The sequence below is a fragment of the Callithrix jacchus genome, chromosome 14 (assembly GCF_049354715.1).
Source record: "Callithrix jacchus isolate 240 chromosome 14, calJac240_pri, whole genome shotgun sequence".
NCBI lineage: Eukaryota > Metazoa > Chordata > Mammalia > Primates > Cebidae > Callithrix > Callithrix jacchus.
Window position 1 is genome coordinate 84,552,238 of NC_133515.1, and position 18,303 is coordinate 84,570,540.

The window sequence follows — 18,303 nt, forward strand, 5'->3', positions numbered from 1 at the left end:
CTTGTAGTTCTGAACTGTGGCTGAGAGGCTCTATAAGTCATGCTTTTTTATTTCCAGCACATAGCCCCTAATTTCATAAAGAGAGAAGAGAAGAAGGAAACAACACTACAGACAAGGTGAATGGGAACAGGGGCCTGCAGGAGCAGGGAAATCAATACCTTGTGAAAAATTCTAGAAGTCCCAGGATATTTTAATTCAAACAAAATTACTTAAGATCCATAATTGTAGAGGCATTTAATGAACAACAAAGACATTTATTTATATGGTTACAATTGGTATTTTTCAGTAATCTACATCATCTCAGACCTTCCTAGTTTCCTATGTGACTTATACAGTGAGTTTCTATACTTAGCACTTCTGGTGCTCGTTTCTCAAAACAGTTGGCTAAATATTGGTAATGCATTCCACACACATAGGCCTGAAAAGACAAATATTTCCACATACTTCTTTTTTTTTTTCTATAACAATTTCTTGATTTTTGCTCACACACGTATTTCAATTACAAGTGTTCAGCCCCGTACTTAGAGAGTCCCATATCTCAGCACCCTTGGAAGGGTGACCCCTCACAAGAGTTTGCAAACTGAAATGCTTACTGGCCACATAGTTCCAGTTCTGGTGTGGAAATGTGGGCTCAATATGCTCAGATTCTCCAACGTTTTAATGAAACTAGAATGCTAGCGTTTCATGAAGCAAGCCCCCAATTTTTAAGTTTTTGAAACTTTGTAAAAAAAAAAAAAAACTATATGTCTGAGCCAAACAAAAGAGGTTTTTTACCTAGATGTGCCCCTCAGTCTGCACTTTTCAACCTCTGCCTTCAGATCCTGTGATTTGAGGGGTGGCTTCCAAGCTGCCCATAGCAGACACCTTCGTGAACAGGTCCTGAGAACTCCAATGAAGAAGTTCCAGGAAAGGAAAGCTGCTCGGGGCTTCTGCTGTGCTTCACATCGCTGTGGACATCTGGTGGAGGCAAGCAGCACGGAACCTCATCATTAATTCTCTTTACTTCACATTTACTCATTATGTGGATATTGGCACCAGTTTCCAAGACATGGGAGTTTGCAATGTCTATTATAAAACTCTTCTCCCCACTCTCAGTAGCCATCCAGGGTCATGTCTTTCTGTTATTAAAACCCAGCCTTCAAGAAAATTCATACCAGTCTTCTGGGAATTGTGAAATCTTCTGGAAAACAGAGGCACTCATCAACTAAGACACTGCAAAAATTTGAAATGAGGTCAATGCATCAGTATCTTTTCAACAGTATGAGGAGAGGGCTCCTGTATTAAAGGTCTACCTAATAATTTCCTATCTTTCCCGATTAACCAAGAAAAAGGAAGACATGACCGGGGTTTTCATTGGGGAGTGGGTTTGCTCTGGGTCTTTGTGACTTCAGAATTTAAATCTCTGCTACTCTGTCTGGATACAAAATGCATTTAATAAGGTCTGTAAGCACTGCCTTCAAGCCAAAAAATTCTTCACTACAGAGTTGTCCTCCACTGATAGGGAATGAATGTGAAGTCACACGTACTTAGATTGCCCAGGGAAAGAAAAAGAAGAAGTTTGTACTTTCCCAGAGCAACAGCTAAGAAGCAACTGTCGCCATTTGGAAAAGGGGCTTTTTGAAGGTTCGGTTGGAGATCAGCATAGGGATCCCTGGAAGGGTGGTGGTAAACTCTAAGCAGGCACCACTCAGCATCCCCAGCTGGGAATTAGGCCAGCTGGCAGAATGCCAGGAGATGTACTATTATGCATTTACACATACACATACATATGGAGGACTACTATATCATGAAAATTAGAGTTTCAACAGCTTGACAGTTTTCATCAGCACTGTAGGAGTTTTGCTCCTTTTTAATTTGGCTTCTTTAAAAGATGAATGGAATAAGGGCTTTCCGAGATTTGGGGTAGTCCTCAAACATCTTGAGGTAGAACCTAAAAGACAAGAAAGAAATAATTGTAAATACAATGGAGCCATGACTGACAGCTGAGGTTTGCTGTGTCCAAGATCTTTGTTACAAGTCAACCTACAGGTAGTTAGGGCCTGACTATTTCAGATGGTCATTTATGATTCTTATTTCTCCTTCCCACAGCCTATTTCTTATAAATCCTGAAGCTTCTTGTGCTGGGAAATAAAAAGTAATAGGCAGAGGGCAGTGGTGATGGCCGTGCAACACTATGAATGTACCTAATGCCACTGAATTTTACACTTCACAATGGCTAAAGTGGTAACATTTTTGTTATGTATGTTTTACCAGAATTTTTTTAACATGTGGTATCCAGAAGGAAGCACTCATTTGGATTCAGCTGAGAAATACAGGGAAGCAAAGATGATGGGCAAAGAGAACCAGTAATATTCCCCAATATCCTTTCATGAGGCCTGGGAATGCCAACAAAATATCACCTTGTCTTATGGGTTGAATTTGTCCCCCCAAAAGACATGTTGAAGTCCTAACCCCGAGTGCCTGAGAGTGTAATTTTTTTTTTTTTTTTTTGGAACTAGGACTATTGCAGATATAATTCAATTAAGATGAGGTCATACTGGAGAAGGGTGTGCCCTTAATCCAATATGACTGTGTCCTAAAAAGAAGAGGATAAGAGACAAAGAGACGGAGACAGAGGCACCCAGGAGAGAAGGCCATGTGATGGCGAAGGCAGAGGTTGGAGTGATGTAGCTGTAAGCCACAGAACGCCAAGCGTTACCGGCCACCACCAGAAACTAAAAAGAGGCAAGGAAGAATTCTTCCCTAGAGCCATCACAGGGGCGTGGCCCTGCCAGTGCCTCGATTTCAAACTTCTAGCCTCCAGAACTGCGAAAGGACAAACCTGTGTTGTTTTAAGCCACCCAGTTTGTGGTAATGTGTTGCAGCAACCACAGGAGACAAATGCATCTTAAAGAATCCTTTCTCCTTAAGTTGCCAGGCTGTCCTTCTAACCAGTTGGTGAAAGTAGCCCTCAAGGTATAATCAAGATGATACACTCTGTTAAAGTAATTTAGTTTGAATTAGGGGGCAAATAATAAGGTACAAAAGGTGGCTGGGTTTTGGGACTATGATTTGAGAAGTCTGGCGGGCCGCCTCTGTGCCTCTGTGCATGCTGCCTCTGCTGTGAAGGCCTGCCTTTGTTTCATAGGAGCCTTCACAAAATCTGTTAACTTTTTAAAAACTATGCCCGTTGGCCCTTCTCTGGTTGTCTGACATAACAGGATGAGGCCTCAGTTTGGTTTTGTTGTTGCAGTAGCTGAAAACGTCTGGTGGAATTACTGTCCCTCCGCTAACCAAGCACGGTGGAGTCCACACTTCCCAGGGACCTCCAAGTGCTGAGTGCTGCCTTCTCTTCTCCCATTCCCACTCTGCCTCTTCTCCCATTCCCACTCTGCCTCTTCTCCCATTCCCACTCTGCCTCTTCTCCCATTCCCACTCTGCCTCTTCTCCCATTCCCACTCTGCCTCTTCTCCCATTCCCACTCTGCCTCTTCTCCCATTCCCACTCTGCCTCTTCTCCCATTCCCACTCTGCCTCTTCTCCCATTCCCACTCTGCCTCTTCTCCCATTCCCACTCTGCCTCTTCTCCCATTCCCACTCTGCTTCTTCTCCCATTCCCACTCTGCTTCTTCTCCCATTCCCACTCTGCCTCTTCTCCCATTCCCACTCTGCCTCTTCTCCCATTCCCACTCTGCCTCTTCTCCCATTCCCACTCTGCCTCTTCTCCCATTCCCACTCTGCCTCTTCTCCCATTCCCACTCTGCCTCTGGTGGGCAGCACACTCAGCCTGAAATGGTAATGTGGGAAGTAGAAAAGTTCCTCTTCAAAGTTTCCCTTCTTATTAAAGAATAATCATAATAAGTGTTAGAAATAAGAGTTTGTTTTAAACACGTTCTTCAAAGCTTTCTTGCTTTTTGCTAGTAGCTCTCTGGTAAGCCCTACCCTATGTAGCTATTAGGCTCACAGGCATGTAGTACATTCTATGTCCTTGTACTTTAACCAAGATACTTGTGCTAGACATGTTTACAGGCAGGTAGTATATTCTATGTCCTTGTACTTTAACAAAGATATTTATGCTATTACTTTTCTAAGTCCTTTCCTAAGCAACTTCCTGTCCCTTCCTTATTTGGACTTCCTCTTTTTTTCTTTTTTTTCTTTTTTTTTCCTGAGACGGAGTTTCACTCTTGTTACCCAGGCTGGAGTGCAATGGCGCGATCTCAGCTCACAGCAACCTCCACCTCCTGGGTTCAGGCAATTCTCCTGCCTCAGCCTCCTGAGTAGCTGGGATTACAGGCACGCACCACCATGCCCAGCTAATTTTTTGTATTTTCAGTAGAGATGGGGTTTCACCATGTTGACCAGGATGGTGTCGATCTCTTGACCTCATGATCCACCCGCCCTGGCCTCCCAAAGTGCTGGGATTACAGGCTTGAGCCACCGCACCCAGCCAGACTTCCTCTTTTCCTTCTGTTCTCCATTGCTTTTACCTGTTTAGAAAAGTTTTAAGTTGTTAGCCAATCAGGTTTTAGTTTAGATTGGGAGGTCTGGCTCCAACCAACAGAGATCAGACACAGCAGTAAGGATGACCCCAAATGCATAAGGGATAAATACGTCTGCTTTTCCTTTGTTTGTTGTACTCTCATGGCAAGACTGCTGGTGAGTGTAACCTTTGTACAAGAAGTAAAGATTGTCTTGATGAGAGATCCTTTGTCCCAGTGCTGACTTTTCTTTGTGGCACTGAAAATTTACATATGACAGTAAGAACTGTTATGACTCTCTTATGGACTAGGAACGTTCTGCCACTCTTCCCCACAGAGTCTAGGAAGTGGTAGGAATAGGTCATGAGCTGTTGCTTCATTCATTTCAGAACTGTTGTCTCAAACAATTCTACTCAGAAAAAAAGAAACTCAATCTTACTTAAACTTTCAAAATTAGGCAGTGAATCATAACCCTAGGGTTCTGGTCCATACATTCCTTCTTTGAGTATCCATACAGTCTCCAGTAATTATAGGCTTTCTCTTTCCACAAAAGGTATTTTAGGGAAAGAATCTGAAATTTACACTTGGATTTAAAGCCTGATAACAACTTAATACGTTACCTTTCACTTCCAGCAATGCTTTTAGTTAATTCTTTTGTCCCCACCCCACCCCAGGTTAGCGGGTTAGTGAAGCCTTAAGCCAGACCTTCAGAGGGTGGGTTCTGAAACACCTGCAATTCCTAGCATTTCCCAGCAGATGGGGCAGTCCTAAGATTGCCCCACACATGCGATTGTTTGTCCTACCTTCCCCAGAAGCCGGTGTTGACCCTGGTTATGACTTATAGAGGGTGGGTGTCAGGGAAGGAGGGCAGTACCAAAATAAACACTGGTATTGCACGGATTCTAGGGGAAATAATCTTTCTGGAGTTTCCAGGGATCTGTGATTACCCGAACTGTTAGCACTAAATCTTGTAGCCAAAAATAGCAGCCACATAGGCACCAAGATAGTATTTTTTTAGTAGCTTGCTAGCCTGCTATGACTCAGAACTATCAATAGAGGCCAGGCACGGTGGCTCATGCCTATAATCCCAGCACTTTGGAAGGCCGAGGCAGGTGGATCACTTCAGATCAGGAGTTTGAGGCCAGCTTGGTCAACATAGTGAAAACTTGCCTCTACTAAAAATACAAAAAGTTAGCTGGGCATGGTGGTGGGCTTGCAGTCTCAGCTATTTGGGAGGCTGAGGTGGGAGAATTGTTTGAACCGGAGATGGAGTGAGCTGAGATCACCCATTGCACTTCAGCCTGGGCAACAGAGTGAGACTCTGATTCGAAAAAAAAATAAAAGTAAGTAAAATTGTTTTAAAAAAAGAAAAAAAAACTATCAACTATCTGTGAGCTTTGGAAAGTGCTGGCCATGGTCCCGCACATGGAACACACTTCCAGAAATGTGGTGGGAGAGGATGAAATTGAAGCATGGTAATGGAAGCTGCTGCTGCTGCTTCTTGAAGATCTAAGCGTCTCCAGGTAAGCCTGCCTGGCGGGCACACAGCCTGGTCAAACGTTGGTGCAAAGCACTTCTTGCTGGACAGTCTTCTTCGACAAGACAGGCACAGGGCCTTCCTGGCCATCACCTCAGTTACCTCTGTCTCCATGGACTTACTTTTGTTCTTAGAAAAAAAAATTACTACTGCTACTCTCATCCAGCTAACTTCCAACTTCAATAAAAGCCCAATATGTCAGAATATACTAACCCAGATTATTGTATCAACCTTCCCTTATCATAATAAATATCTTTGGTTTCTAAACCTTGCTCTGCAGGTTAAAAGCCTGTTTAGAGAAGAAAAAAAGCTACGTGAATGCAACTACTTTTATTGGAAAGTTTACCTATGGTGGTGAAAAGCTCGCAGCCCAAGGAAACAAAGTGAGAAAAATGCAAATGCAAGTGCTGGGACGGACCAAGTGGCCAGGGCAAAGCCGATCCATTCAATGATCTCACCGAAGAAGTTGGCTCCAGAAACATACGTAAACATGCCACCTGCGTGCGGAAGAATTGGTAGGTCAATTATTGCAGCTGAATCACTGTGACATTAAACCCCTCTGTGTTGTTCCAAAATACACAAAGGCACCAAGAACAAATGTGGGGCTGGAGACTCCCTCCATAGTCTTAGAAGTTTGGTGGAATCCTCTTGGAGAGAAGGGGAAGCAAAGCAACAACAGCCTGTTTCCTGGAAAGCATTCTGGAGTTGCGAAGAGTGGCCCCAACTGCTTAACGGGCTCTATCCAAATCTCTAACAACTGCTGGACCATTAACTTTGGGTAGGACAAGGGAGAGGTGTGGGAGGTCTGGGTTTTGTTTCATTCTATTAAGGAAGGGACCACCTCTTACATCCCCACTTCTTTCCTGGACACACTCACACTTTCACATTCACAGTCCCAAAACGTGAAACTGCGCACTACATTAAAATAATACAAATCTGAACTTATGAGAGAAGGAATTTAGATTCTTTTTTGGGATTCGCCCCTCCCCACCCTTCTGCAAAGCACTCTACTCTGTTCATGTTTAAAGTAGGGAGTAGGAGCTACAGGTATTAGTCCTGCTGGAGGCTGGTGAGGTTGGCTTCTTGATTTTAAATGTTTTATTTTCTATCCAACCAGGTATTTCTTCTCTCAGAACTATATCTAGAAATCAACATATTTCTAATGATATTAAATATATCCGCACTCAAATTTTATGATCCACATAAAACTAGGGAAGTTTCAACCAAAACAATTTTGTTCTTTCTATAGTTATGTAAAAATACTTGGTTTTTAAATCATTCTCTATTATAAATCAAAAGTTGGAAACTAATCTTGGCAACTTGTTTTTAAGTGGTTTCTCTGCTCTTCTTTATTTACCTAGTTATGGAATGAATATTTTGAAAATCAAAGCTCCTTAGAGTTGAATCTTTCTTGAAAATAAGATTGCATCAGTGGTTCCCAACCTGTTATTCTCTAGGCCCTGGGAGGAACCATAGATTTAGTGCAAAGGATCTATAAATCATTTACAAATACAGTGAACAGCACATCTTATTTTTGTTTGATATATATACTGTTAGGATATTAACAACATTCAAATTCATTTGAATATGTTACTGAATTCATAGGAACTTTGTCATTAATTTCTTATTCAATTACTATTAATGTGCACTAACATCATGTCATAATTGAGGCAATTTTTGAATGTAAATAAAGGATTGTATTTCCATCAGAAAGGGTGGAAGCCACAGACCTACACAAATACCCATCTAAATCTATTGAAGGATTACTTGGACTGATTCCCTCCTATCTGCATGTATTTGTCAATCTCTTACCCTGGTTTCTTTGGAACAGTTAAGATTACAAATATGCTGCAAAAATGCACTCGTGCTTTTTTATCACCAAAAATTTAGACCTCCCATCCTAAGTTTTGATCAAGTAAATATGGTTCTCTATACCTTTAAGAGTATACCGGTAACATGAAATACACACGTTCTACCCTTAACTGCTCATAAGACAAGTCTAGATCAATTGGAGGGGACACATTTATTGGTCAAACATTCAGCAGCATTTGCAAACCTAGAAAGAATGAGCCCGCCGTACATGACAATCTTACCTACTGCAATGAGGTTGCAGGTAGCCGATTCCAACCTACTCAAACCCCCCACTCTCTCCCACCTTCCAGGTATTGTGGTCTCACACCTTCCTGAGGGCTCTGGCAGCTCTCTGGAGCTTCTGCGTTCAGAGCAAAAGAGCAGTTGTGCTGTGACGGGACTGGGTATGCAGGGGAAGTCAAGAGCAAGCTGAGAGCCATTGCATCATCTGTGCTCTCACTGTCCCCTCTCCATCTGCTACCATAGTGTCATTCTTGAGACAGGCTCCAGGGAAGAATGGGAGTCTGGGGGCAGGAGAGGCATTACCTTGTGGAATCCTATAGGTGAGTTCTCCAGGCTTCCTGAGCTGGTACAATATGTAGTCACTATGAATGTTGATTCCCATTCCCAAAAGAAATAAGAAGACACCTTGACAAAGAAGAGAGAAAGGAGAATTTCTTTTTAAATGTGTGCAGATTTTTGGTGCTTTTTTCACAAGCTAAGCTAAAATGAAAGAGGGGCATTTAATCCCTAATAATGAAGGGAGGAGCATTTAATTTCTAAAGAATGGTCCTAAGATATGGCAGAAAGCGGGGAGGGCAATGAGTCCTGGTTCTGAATGGGGAGCGGGTGTGCTGTTTCCTAGACTCAGGCTGAAAGTGCACAGTGGCACCACCGATGGAGACAGACAGGAAGAGAGAGGAGAGCAGGAGGCAGCACCATTGACCAGTGTTTAAACAGATAAATGAATGAACGGATCATAAGAGTAAGCCTTTAGCTCATTCACAAACAGTCAAATCGAGGTTGCATATCTCAACAGCCAATTCCAGCCCCTTTTCCTTCGCCATCTCCCACTATAGAGGTTGGACTGAGAAAGGTGGTCACATGAGCTAGTTTCACCAGTAAAGTGAAGTCTTGGTGGGGGGACTTCCTTGGAAATCGTTTGCTTTTCTGATAAAAAGGTGCAGGCAAGACCAGTGCCCCTATTTCCTCCTTCCTCCTGTCTTGAATGTCGGATGTAATGCCTTGAGCCTCAGTCACCATCTTGCAACTATGAAGTGACTCACAAGAGGACCACAGGTAAACATGCTAAGAATAGTGGAGACAGAAAGTGCCTGAGTTATTCATGGTGTCGGTAAGCAACAACAGGAATGCAGAAGCCACCTACTTCAACACTTCTTGTTATGTAAGAACTATGAATTCTGAATTATTTCAGTCACTACTGTTTGGTTTTCTGAGCACATTCTTGACTGAAACACTCGCTCTCATGAAAATAACATGAGCTAGTTTGGAGGACTTGGCCACTAACAAACTGATTCCCATTGTGCTTTTCAAAATATATTAGGCAAAAAGCAAGAACAGTTTAGTAAAAGCGATCAGGTCTATTCTCACCTTATTTGATATGATATAAAACAAGGATTTTCCACCTTGTCTCGTCAAAAGATCATTGGCCTGGAAGAAAGGGTATCTGAGGAGGGATGGTAGGGGAGCGGGGAGGGAAGGAGGACAGCACACACAGCAATGGAGAAAAGCAGGGACCTGGGACCAGGTGTCTGTGTGTCCTTGAGCAAGTCACTTCAGCTCTCTCAGCCTCAGTTTCCTCATCTGTAAAATGTAAATTCTAACAGTACCAATCTCACAAGCATTGTATGAAGACCATCCATGCATTCATTCTGTCATTCATTTATTCAACTAATATTAATTGAGAGCTTACTACATACCAAGCACTGTCCTAAGCACCAGAGTCACAGGAGTGAGAAAACAGTCAAGATATGTGTTGCCATGCAGCTTACATTTTAGTGGAGGAACACACACGTGAGTTTTTAAAAAATTAAAGTAAAAAAAATCACATAATGATCACTGCAAGGCAGAAAAATCAAAGTAGGGTCATGAGACAGACAGTAAAGTGGGATGGGAGCTGTCTCTATTTCAAGTGAGGTAGCTAAGGAAAAGTTTTCCTGAAGATTTGACATTTGTCCTGTGATCTGAATCATGAGAATGCAAAAAATCTGAGGGACAGCAATCTGGTAGGGGGACAAGAAGGACAAAAGCCTGGTTCACCTGAAGCTTGAGGATAGAGTGGGCTGGAGGAGATGGGGACAGGATGCTAAGGAAAAAGCCACAGCAAGCATTCTAGACCTTGGTAAGGGGTTTGCATTTTTAGGTGACATAGGAGGTCCCTGGTGTTTTAAGCAGGAGAGAAATGGAGTCTGATTTCTGTTTATTATTATTGCAAAAGAAATAAAAAGGTTGTATAGAATATTGAGCAGTAATTAGCAGACATAAGGCAACCAAGACACTTATTCCTACCACACACAAATTATTACTATTAAACAGTTTAGTGCCTATCCTTCCAGATTTTCATCTTACTTAATATTCAGGCCATATTTTAAATTCCTCAGATATCTCCCAAATGTCCACTTAAAGGTGGTTTGTGCAAACCAAAACCCAATATAAGATTATGCCAGCATCTGCAGGTTATGTCCAGACTCTTTTAATCTAGCTCAGATCCATGGCTTTTTTTTTTCCAGGACATTGACTTGTTGAAGAGATCTGGCAGTTGTCCCTTAGAATGTCCCCCTTTTTTTTTTTTACTACCACCAGCTTATTTCCACTGTATTTCCTGTAAAATGCTGTAAGTCATTTTCCTATGTGGTTATATTAAAATCTTAGGACTTTTTAAGTTGATCTTATTAAAAGATAGGTACATTTGTGTCTTTGTTCTCAAGTTCAGGAAACTTTTTTTCTATTTAGGATTTTTAAAAAGTGGAATTTCGGGCCGGGCGCGGTGGCTCAAGCCTGTAATCCCAGCACTTTGGGAGGCCGAGGCAGGTGGATCACAAGGTCAGACCATCCTGGTCAACATGGTGAAACCCCGTCTCTACTAAAAAAAAAAAATACAAAAAATTAGCTGGGCATGGTGGCGCGTGCCTGTAATCCCAGCTACTCAGGAGGCTGAGGCAGGAGAATTGCCTGAACCCAGGGGGTGGAGGTTGCGGTGAGCCCAGATAGCACCATTGCACTCCAGCCTGGGTAGCAAGAGCGAAACTCCATCTCAAAAAAAAAAAAAAAAAAAAAGTGAATTTCATAATTCAAAAAGGACAAACTATATTGAAGGAAAAGCTCTGCCTTCCCACTCTGCCCCCTTTACCCTGAGATACATAGGGAAACTTTTTATTAAGTTTTTTACAATTTTAATATTTCAATTTCCAATTATACACAGCAACACACATTATCCTTCTATTCCATTCCTACATAAAGAGTAGCATACAATACTTGCTACTTACAAATGTGTAGCGGGCATCCTATGCATAGTTATTTGTTTTTATTTAACCATAGATTCTGGAGGTGTCTCCACACGAGCACACAGAGATCTTGGCTTGGTTTGATTTTGGTTTTGTGTTTTCTTCTTTGTGTTTGTGGTCACAGAATATTCTATGCATATACCAGTACCACACAGCTAATCCTCTGGTCATTTGTGTTTTCAAATGTTCACTGACTGCTTTGTGGAGAAAACAGTGCACAGGATGGAAATGGAGGTAGAAAGTTCAGTTTGGAGGTGATTTTGGAAGACCAGGCAAGAGGTGATTGTAGCATGGACTAGGATGAAGTAATTTAGGGAAAAGTGACCCCAGCGGCACATGTTTTGGATGGAGAGCCAGAAGTACTAAACTGATGGAAGGAATGTGATGTGTGATTCTAACAGGAATTAAGCATCATTCCCACTATCCTATTATTTTTTCATTTAGGCCAAAATGGTGTAAAGAAAAATGAATCTTCCTGGACTTTAACTCCACTTAAAGAAAATGAAAAAAAAAAAAAACTCAACAATCAGTGTCTTCAACTATTTTAGATAGGGTGGTCAGGAAAAGTCCCTTTGAGGAGGTACAAATTGGTGAAGACCTAAATATAGTGAGGGACCAATCCCATGAATATATGGGGGCAAAGCCTTCTAGGCCAAGGTTGTCCAACCCACAGCCTGTGGGCCACTTGCAGCCCAGGACAGTTTTGGATGTGACCCAATACAAATGCGTACACCTTCTTAAAACATTATGAAATGTTTTTAGCTCATCAGCTATTGTTGGTGTTAGTGTATTATACGTGTAGCCCAAGGCAATTCTTCTTTTCCCAGTGTGGCCCAGGGAAGCCAAAAGACTGGACACCCCTGTACTAGGCAGAGGGAGCAGTCCTGAACAAGAAAACTGGGGCTGGGAAAGCTTGACAAGTTCCGGCACAGCAGGAAGGACACTGGCACAGGAGCACAGAAAAGGAGGTGGAGGGAGCCAGGAAAAGAGGCTGGGAAACTGGAAAGACCAAGAGCATTTAGGATTTATAGGCTGTGAGAAGGAATTCGCATTTTATCTTGAGAGTAAACGAAATCTACTGGAGAGTTTTGAGATAGGAAATGGCATGATATGTATTTAAACAATCTCTCTGGCTACCGTGTAGAGAAAAGACCAAGGTAGGTGTGAGGTCGGGGGAAAATGAGATTATTAGGTTATTACGATAGAGAGAGGCCATGGCAACATAGACTGTGGGAAGGGTTGTTAGCTGGGGAGCAGGTGAGAAGTGGCCAGATTCACTTACCCAAGCTGAATCGTATGTCTGTGTACCACTCATCAGGGTATTCAGCACAGTAAATCAGATAGTAGCCTTGAAGGAATCCATTTCCAGCACAGAAGGCAATGCCTTTGAAAATGAGTAGAACTGGATAAGGCCTCCCTCGACTGAGCAGTGGGTAGACAAATGTCCTGGAACACATGGGAGGAAAGGTCAGGATCCATTGTTAAAAAAGAAAACAGTCAGACAATAAGAGAAAAAGGTTTCAAACAGATAACCCTATCAAACCCATTTTTACAAACTGTTTTCTGTTACATCTGTGGAATGAAAGAACATTATTATCTGGTTCTAGAACAATTTATGCTATAACTTGACCCTTTTCATTAAAATTTGTAGTAGCCACAGTTAAGTAGCTTATTTTAAACTCACAACAGCCTTGAAAAGTGAGTATCGTCCCCATCCAGTAGTTAATAAATTGAATTTTATGAGCTCAGGATTGGAGAGCACCTTTCTATAAATCTAGAAGTGAAATCTAGTTTATATTAGAAGAAAGGTAAAGCCCGGTTTACCCCAAAAAGTGGAATGGCATTTTGATAGCAACCACTTAATCACATGGCTTTCCATCATGTTTTTCTAATATGATTAGTTACTGATATTATGCATTCCCAGAAAGTGGACTGCAGGGTCCCTTGAGAAAAGACATACACACACACACACACACACACACACACACACACGAGAGAGAGAGAGAGAGACCCATCTAAATATAAGAAACTATTAATCTGGAGGAATCTAGGAAGAAGGGCTTGAAAAATATAAATACACCCAAATAAAAATTTACCCAAGATATAATACTAAATACTAGACCACAATCTATACCCCCTTAATGACTTTTCTCCTCTTATGGTGCAATATAACGGTTCTACAGGAAAGTTCATAAACTTTTGTGAATAGTTTAATAATTAACTATCAAATAAACAGCCCCATAACCAGCAATGAATTAAAAAAAACGTAACAATGCCATCACTCAGAAACCTCTCATGTGTCCCTCCCTGTTCTCAGTACCACCATCACCCCAGAGGTAACCACTATATGGGGATTTTTCTTAAAATAATTTTTCCTTTCTTTTTTTTTTTTTTTTTTTTTACAATTTTACCACATTTGGGAGCTTTCCTAAAAATATAGTTTATTTTGCTCATTCTTCACTCTGTAAGAGTGGAATTATACTCTGATTCTTAGACTATTCTTTAATACCTATTTCTTTAACTCATCACTATGTTTGTGAAACTCAAGCATGTTGTTGTGTACAGCTATATTTGGGTTGCTTCCTGAATGTTCATATCCACTCTGAGATTATTTTGCTATAGCTCCCAACTTTCCCATAATTTTAATGATTTCCTTTTTATGTTTAGACTGTTGATATATCTGGAATTTCTTTTGTTCTGAGAAGTTAGATAAGAATTCAACTTAAATTTTTTCTGATGTTAGTAAATTTACTAAATGTCTCTTTCCCACTGATATGCATTGCTGTTGGTATTATACACTAAATTATCATATGTACTGGTTATTTTTCTGAGTTCATGGTTCTGTTCCATTGATCTAGTTATTGCCAATACCACACTGTTTTAATCATTGTAGTTTTAAAATATGTTTTAATTTTGATTGAGCCTATTCTCACATTACATTTTTTGAGATATTTTCAAGTCCAGAATAGGTAAGTCCTTAGAGACAGAGAGTAGATTAGTGGTTGCCAGGGGCTGGGGCAAGGAGGAGTGACAGTGACTGATACAGGGTACATAATTTCTTTTGGGGGGGTGATGAAAATGTTCTGGAATTAGATTGTGGTGATGATTGCACAACTTTTTGAATATACCAAAGCCCACTGAATTATACATTTTTAAATGGTGGATTTTATGGTGTATAAATTATATCTCAATTTTTAAGTTAATTGAGAGGAAATTCAGGCAGTGTTGTATAGAGATTAAAATTTAGGGTCTTGCACTTGCTGCATGGCCTTGTCACTTCACTTCATTGTTTCTGTTTCTTCATCTGCCCACCTTATAAGAGCAGGCCATGAGGATTAAGATGAAAAGGGCTTAAAACAGGCCAAATAAGAGAGCTCAATACAGGTGTATGTTGTTGTTGTTACCTTTATTATGTTGTGGTTAACATCACCCTTCTGTTCAGGTACAGGTTGTACCTTTTTACCTATTCAGATCTTTTCAGTCTTTCAGTAGGTTTTAAGGTTTCTTCACCACTGCACATTTTTTGTTATTTTTAATCCCAGATTTCATACTTTTTTTGTTACTGTACATGAGATTTTCCATTTACATCTTTAACTGTTTGTTTTACATGTAAAGGAAGACCTTTGATAGTATGAGTTTTTTTTCTCAGCCCTATCCTGAATTTCCTTATTTATAAACATATTTCAATTTATTTTCTAGAATTTTCCAGGTATACCAGCACCTGCAAATAATGTTTGACTCTTCTCTTAGAAAGAATCTCAACACCTTCATCTTTTGACCATGCTCTGGAATGACATAAATAGCATCAGCATTGCCTGTCTTTAAAGATTTTGAAATCCATCTAGAACTATTTTATTGGAAGGAGAGGCTGTTGATATTTGTGATGGCTCATCTTACCTATCAACTTGACTGGACTGAAGGATACCCAGATAGCTTGTAAAACATTATTTATAGGTTTGTCTATGAAGGTTTTTGCAAAAGAGATTAGTATTTGAACCAGTAGACTGAGTAAACAAGATCCACCCTCAGCAACATCGGGAGGAGGCATCCAACATGTTGAGGGCCCTAATAAAACAAGACATCAGAGGAATGGTGAATTTATTCTTTTTGCTTGAGATGGAACATCCATCTTCTCCTTCCCTGAGATATCAGAGCTCCTGGTTCTCCGGTCTTTTGATTCTGGCACTTACACCTACTCACTCCTCTCCTTCTGAAACCTCCTGATTCTCAGGCCTTTGGGCTCAGACTGAATTACACCTCTGGCTTTTCTGATTTTCTAGCTCACAGAAAATATGTCAGGGGACTTCTTGGCCTCCATAATAGAGTGAACCAATTGCTATAATAAATCTCTTGTATATTTATATATATACATCCTATTAGTTCTGTTTCTCTCGAGAACTCTACGATATTATTGACAATAAGATCTCTATTTGCCTCATGGTAATTGGTTTGTGTAGATTATGTCTTCAGGGACATCTTACGAATTCTGGAAAATTTATATTTTCATAGAAATAGAAGGTCATTCTCATTATTCAAGTTATTAAATGTATTTGTATAAGACTGACAAGATAATACCTTATGAAATGTTTAAACTGTCAGTATATTTTCTTATTGCCCCATCAGCACAAGTATCTGCTGTGCTGCCCTTTCATAGTTACAGCCATATGCCCTTCCCCAACCCCTAGTAACCACTTTCTGTTATCTCTTTCTATATTTTTATCATTTCAAGATCCTCTAAATAGAATCACACATATGTAACTCTTCTAAGCTGGCTCTTTTTATTCAGTGTCAATTCCCTCAAGATTCATCCAAGTTCTATGATAGATTTTTAAGCAAAATAAGAAATCTGAAAAATAGTGTATATATATAGTGTGCTAATCTTTTGTAATCAAGAAAGGAAATTGTAAAACATACATATTTGCTTCATTTTTAGAAAAGTATTATCAAGATATAATTTACATACATAAAATTCATTCTTTTGGATATTCAAAAGAATATTGACTGTAGTTAACTATAAACACTGAATAAATAGAGATCTATACATTGATAATGATACTTTAAAAAAGATGTTAAGACATTTGTTACCATTGGAGGTGACTATTATTATACTAAATTCTTACTCTGATAAAATGTAACTAAAAGGATAATTAAGTATTTATCCTGCATCTTATGTTCCCACCTTCTTAAAAGGAACTATAATTTATATCTTTAATTAATAAGTGAAACATTTTCTTTTTGGAAGGACAACTAATATATGGAAGACTAATTTTAAAGTTTGAAAAACAGGATTCCAAAGTATTATCCCAGAGATTATATGCTGATCACAAGAGAAAACAATTTTATAATGGTGAGCTCTGTAGGTCATTATTTCAACAAAATGATCAAACTTGTCACCACTGAGAATGGGAGAATTCATTATTACTTACCTCCTGATATGATGCACCATGAGTTCTGCAGCATCACCAATGAAGTGTTCTTGCCAAAACTGTAACCTGAATCTAATCAAAACCTTACAACTAACTTTCACTAAGATGAAAAAGAGGAGATAGAGCAAAAATGTAATTGGCACCAAGAGGAAAAGATAAATTCAGAGTAAGAGATATTCTATTACTGGCCCTCTTCAAAAAGTCACTGTCATGGTTAAAGAAGATATATGGGGGAGAACAGTCAGTTCTAGATGAAAAGAGATGCAAAAGCAATAGCCGTTAATGTATGATGTTTCAATATATCTTTTCAATGTTTTAAAAATTAGCTACTGATAACATCTGGAAGAAAAGGCAGTTGAGGAAATCTGAATATGAATTGGATACCAGATTGTTATTGATGGCAGTGGCCACTCGAGACGTCTTGCTGCTGCCATCATGCCAGCTGCAACAGGAAGGCACAGCTGGGGCTGCACAATCCATGGAGCCAGAGGGAGCCTGGCCCCTTCTGAGTTGCAGCAGGAGCTGCCTGGGTACTGCTGCAGCTGCCCAAACCATGGAGTGAGACCCAGGCTTCTCACTCCACAGAGCAGGCAGGAGCACCACCCTCCTGAGTGTAGCTGCCCAAACTGCAGCTGCAGACTCAGGCATCCCCGCACTCTTGGGGGCCCAGGAAGGACCCCCTGCCCTCAGAGCCTCAGAAGTGCCTTCCCCTGCTTCTTGGTTTCTCCCTGCTGAAGGCACCCTCTCCCACCTCCAAGCAAAGTCTCAGCTGAGCCCAGGGACCATGAATGGCAGCAGGAGGCAGATTCCTAGGCAGATGAGAGTAGGAAAGGCCCCACCTTCAGGCCAGGGAGGGCCTGAAAGCTGCAGGCCAAATGACCCACACCAATGGGAGTGGGGACTTGTGGTGCCTCTTCTGGACCCACCCATGGACCAATTGGCATGCACTTTATTCCCCTCTGAGGTCCATAAATGCCACTCTGAGCTTAGCCAGAGCAGGGCAGAGGATGAAGAGATGACCAGCTGCAGGGAGGATCTACCCTCTCTGGGCCTCCTCTCTGCTGAGAGCTGCAGACGTTGGAGTAACCTGCCTGCAGAGAGGAGCCACCCACTCCAAGGCCTCCCCTCTCCTGAGTGCAGAACACTGGACAAGATGACCTGCTGCAGAGAGGAGCTACCCACTGCAGGTCTCCTCTGAGCTGTTCTGATACTCAGTAAAGTTCCTCTTCATCTTACTCACTCTCAACTTGCCTGCATACCTCACTCTTCCTGGATGCAGAAGAAGAACTCAGGCAAAGGTGCCACTGGCCAGAAAATCAATACCCCAAAATTCCTATACCATTGCTATTAAGGACTTGTTATTTTTTCTGGATGTGTTGTTTTGTCGGAGAACATTTTTATTCTTAGAAGAGGCATACTGACATGGTTCCAAATGGATCGTCAAAAGTATAATTATTTTTATTAAAATTACATAAACATGAGAAATATAAAGTAAAAATTTCATAATGT

General features: G+C 40.8%; 1 protein-coding gene across 1 annotated transcript in view; it reads right to left on the reverse strand.

Annotated features, from left to right (window-relative positions):
- Positions 1-233: 233 nt before the first annotated feature.
- Positions 234-18,303, reverse strand: part of SRD5A2 (steroid 5 alpha-reductase 2) — a 60,317-nt gene continuing 42,247 nt past the window's right edge. Inside the window, exons 2-5 of the mRNA XM_002757892.6 lie at positions 12,651-12,814; positions 8,391-8,492; positions 6,340-6,490; positions 234-1,930 (exon numbers count right to left, since the gene is read on the reverse strand). Of these exons, the coding sequence (XP_002757938.1) occupies positions 1,864-1,930; positions 6,340-6,490; positions 8,391-8,492; positions 12,651-12,814 (484 nt within the window). The 3' untranslated portion in view covers positions 234-1,863. The remainder of the gene's footprint in view (positions 1,931-6,339; positions 6,491-8,390; positions 8,493-12,650; positions 12,815-18,303) is intronic.